Raw genomic sequence first — 2,460 nt, 5'->3', positions numbered from 1 at the left:
GATTGTTGAGGCACTAGTCACTCGTACTGAGAGTGAGGAAGTACGCCGCGTACGCGAGGAGAATCGGCGCCTGACTGTGGAAGTGGATAAACTTAGATCGGAGCTCCAGGCACACAGCAAGGAGGTGCAGAGTCTAAGGTTGACACTTGATAACTCGCAAAATTCGGCCCAGGCGGTTTCGGCGCCTACTCATGATGTTAATGAAGAAATGCTTGAAAGGCTGAAGCGCACCATCATCAGCTCTGTGGGAACCTTGGTTGATGCTCGTTTTGCCGGCATCGAAGAACGCCTTCTTCCAGCAAGACCTTTGCGTCCCCTTTTAGCACATGAGCGACGTCAAAGAGGGATAGCAATATCGACGGAGATAGTGGACACTGAGACTGAAGCTCAACGCAAACCTAAACAGAAAAAGACCATAGAGTGTGTTCAAGCTCCGGTAGCTAGGAATGATGCACTTATGACTGAAACTTGTCCTGAGTCAGTTTCAGGGAGCACTGTCGCCGATATTGTGGAGGAAGTGGGTGGTTCCTGGAATACAGTTGCCAAACGGAGTAAGAAAGGGAAAAAATCTTCCTCTACGAACCCTTCTGCATCAAAAACGCCGACATCAGTAGCTGCGAATAGGTAGCCACCACGACCTAAGTTGGACAAGCCACCTCGCACTAAAGCTGTTATGGTTACTTTGACTACGGAGGCCTTAAGAAAAGGAGTTTCCTATGCCCAGGCCCTGGAACGAGCTCAGCAGGGGATTGATCTGGTGCAGCTAGGCATCACCCAAGGTCTATCGGTGCGCCAGGCAATGTCGGGTGGCCGACTTTTAGAGCTCTCTGCATCATACTCTTCGGAGCAAGCGGACATTCTACATGAACGGCTAGGCGTAGCACTAGAGGGAGTGGCTGAAGTCACTAGACCCCATAAACGCCTCGTTAAGATTAGTGGGATTAGATGATTCAGTCACCAAAGAAAAGGTAATAGACGCCGTTGCGAGTACTGGCGGTTGCCCAGTGAACGCTATCACAGTCTTAGATCTATTACTTGGTCCTAGAGGAATGAGGTCAGCTGTGGTGCGATGCCCATGCGAATCAGCTAAAATCATCGTGGAAAAGGGACGGATCTTGGTAGGTTGGAGCTCTGCTAAGGTTCAGGTTCTGGAGGAACGACCTATGCGCTGTTTTAGGTGCCTATCGTTGGGTCATACTAGGCCTCGGTGTCCTTCAACAGTTGTGCGGGAACATCTTTGCTTCCGATGCGGCAGTGAGGGCCACAAGTTTAAAACATGTCAAGCCACATCACATTGCATGATATGCTTCGACGCGAAAAAGCCGGCAGAACACATTATGGGTAGTGCTGATTGCCACCCACCGCCTGTTAAAGGAACGGAGGCTCTAAACATTGAGGCCTACGTCAGACGTCGAGGCTGTGAGGGCCAGGAGGATATTGCCATGACATAATGGACAGACAACGAGCACATTTCCTACAGTCGAATGCCAACCACTGTGCTGGAGCGCAGGACTTATTACTGCAATCCATAGCAGAGTGGTGCGTCGACATTGCTGTTGTTTGTGAACCATATGTAGTACCGGATAGTGCTAGTTGGCTTGGGGACTTAGATGGCTCCGTCGCTATTTATTTGTTTGTTTGTTTGTTTGTTTGTTTGTTTGTTTGTTTGTTTGTTTGTTTGTTTGTTTGTTTGTTTGTTTGTTTGTTTGTTTGTTTGTTTGTTTGTTTGTTTGTTTGTTTGTTTGTTTGTTTGTTTGTTTGTTTGTTTGTTTGTTTGTTTGTTTGTTTGTTTGTTTGTTTGTTTGTTTGTTTGTTTGTTTGTTTGTTTGTTTGTTTGTTTGTTTGTTTGTTTGTTTGTTTGTTTGTTTGTTTGTTTGTTTGTTTGTTTGTTTGTTTGTTTGTTTGTTTGTTTGTTTGTTTGTTTGTTTGTTTGTTTGTTTGTTTGTTTGTTTGTTTGTTTGTTTGTTTGTTTGTTTGTTTGTTTGTTTGTTTGTTTGTTTGTTTGTTTGTTTGTTTGTTTGTTTGTTTGTTTGTTTGTTTGTTTGTTTGTTTGTTTGTTTGTTTGTTTGTTTGTTTGTTTGTTTGTTTGTTTGTTTGTTTGTTTGTTTGTTTGTTTGTTTGTTTGTTTGTTTGTTTGTTTGTTTGTTTGTTTGTTTGTTTGTTTGTTTGTTTGTTTGTTTGTTTGTTTGTTTGTTTGTTTGTTTGTTTGTTTGTTTGTTTGTTTGTTTGTTTGTTTGTTTGTTTGTTTGTTTGTTTGTTTGTTTGTTTGTTTGTTTGTTTGTTTGTTTGTTTGTTTGTTTGTTTGTTTGTTTGTTTGTTTGTTTGTTTGTTTGTTTGTTTGTTTGTTTGTTTGTTTGTTTGTTTGTTTGTTTGTTTGTTTGTTTGTTTGTTTGTTTGTTTGTTTGTTTGTTTGTTTGTTTGTTTGTTTGTTTGTTTGTTTGTTTGTTTGTTTGTTTGTTT

At 41.7% G+C, this 2,460-nt stretch overlaps 1 protein-coding gene across 1 annotated transcript; it reads left to right on the top strand.

The window, feature by feature from the left end:
• The first annotated feature begins 1,049 nt into the window (after positions 1 to 1,049).
• LOC146526475 (uncharacterized) lies at positions 1,050 to 1,451 on the top strand. The gene has a single exon (XM_085207067.1). It carries the CDS (start codon positions 1,050 to 1,052, stop codon positions 1,449 to 1,451), a length of 402 nt encoding a protein of 133 aa, XP_085063193.1.
• Positions 1,452 to 2,460: the final 1,009 nt, after the last annotated feature.

The sequence above is a fragment of the Heliconius melpomene genome, unplaced genomic scaffold (genome assembly GCF_056956725.1).
Source record: "Heliconius melpomene rosina isolate 202511_hmr_F unplaced genomic scaffold, ASM5695672v1 ptg000031l, whole genome shotgun sequence".
NCBI lineage: Eukaryota > Metazoa > Arthropoda > Insecta > Lepidoptera > Nymphalidae > Heliconius > Heliconius melpomene.
The sequence above is the reverse complement of the archived record's forward strand: the minus strand, read 5'-3'. Positions and strand labels throughout refer to the sequence as shown.

Coding starts and splice junctions, on each gene's coding strand:
- LOC146526475 (XM_085207067.1), top strand. CDS start 1,050: ATGAGGTCAGCTGTGGTGCGATGCCCATGCGAATCAGCTAAAATCATC.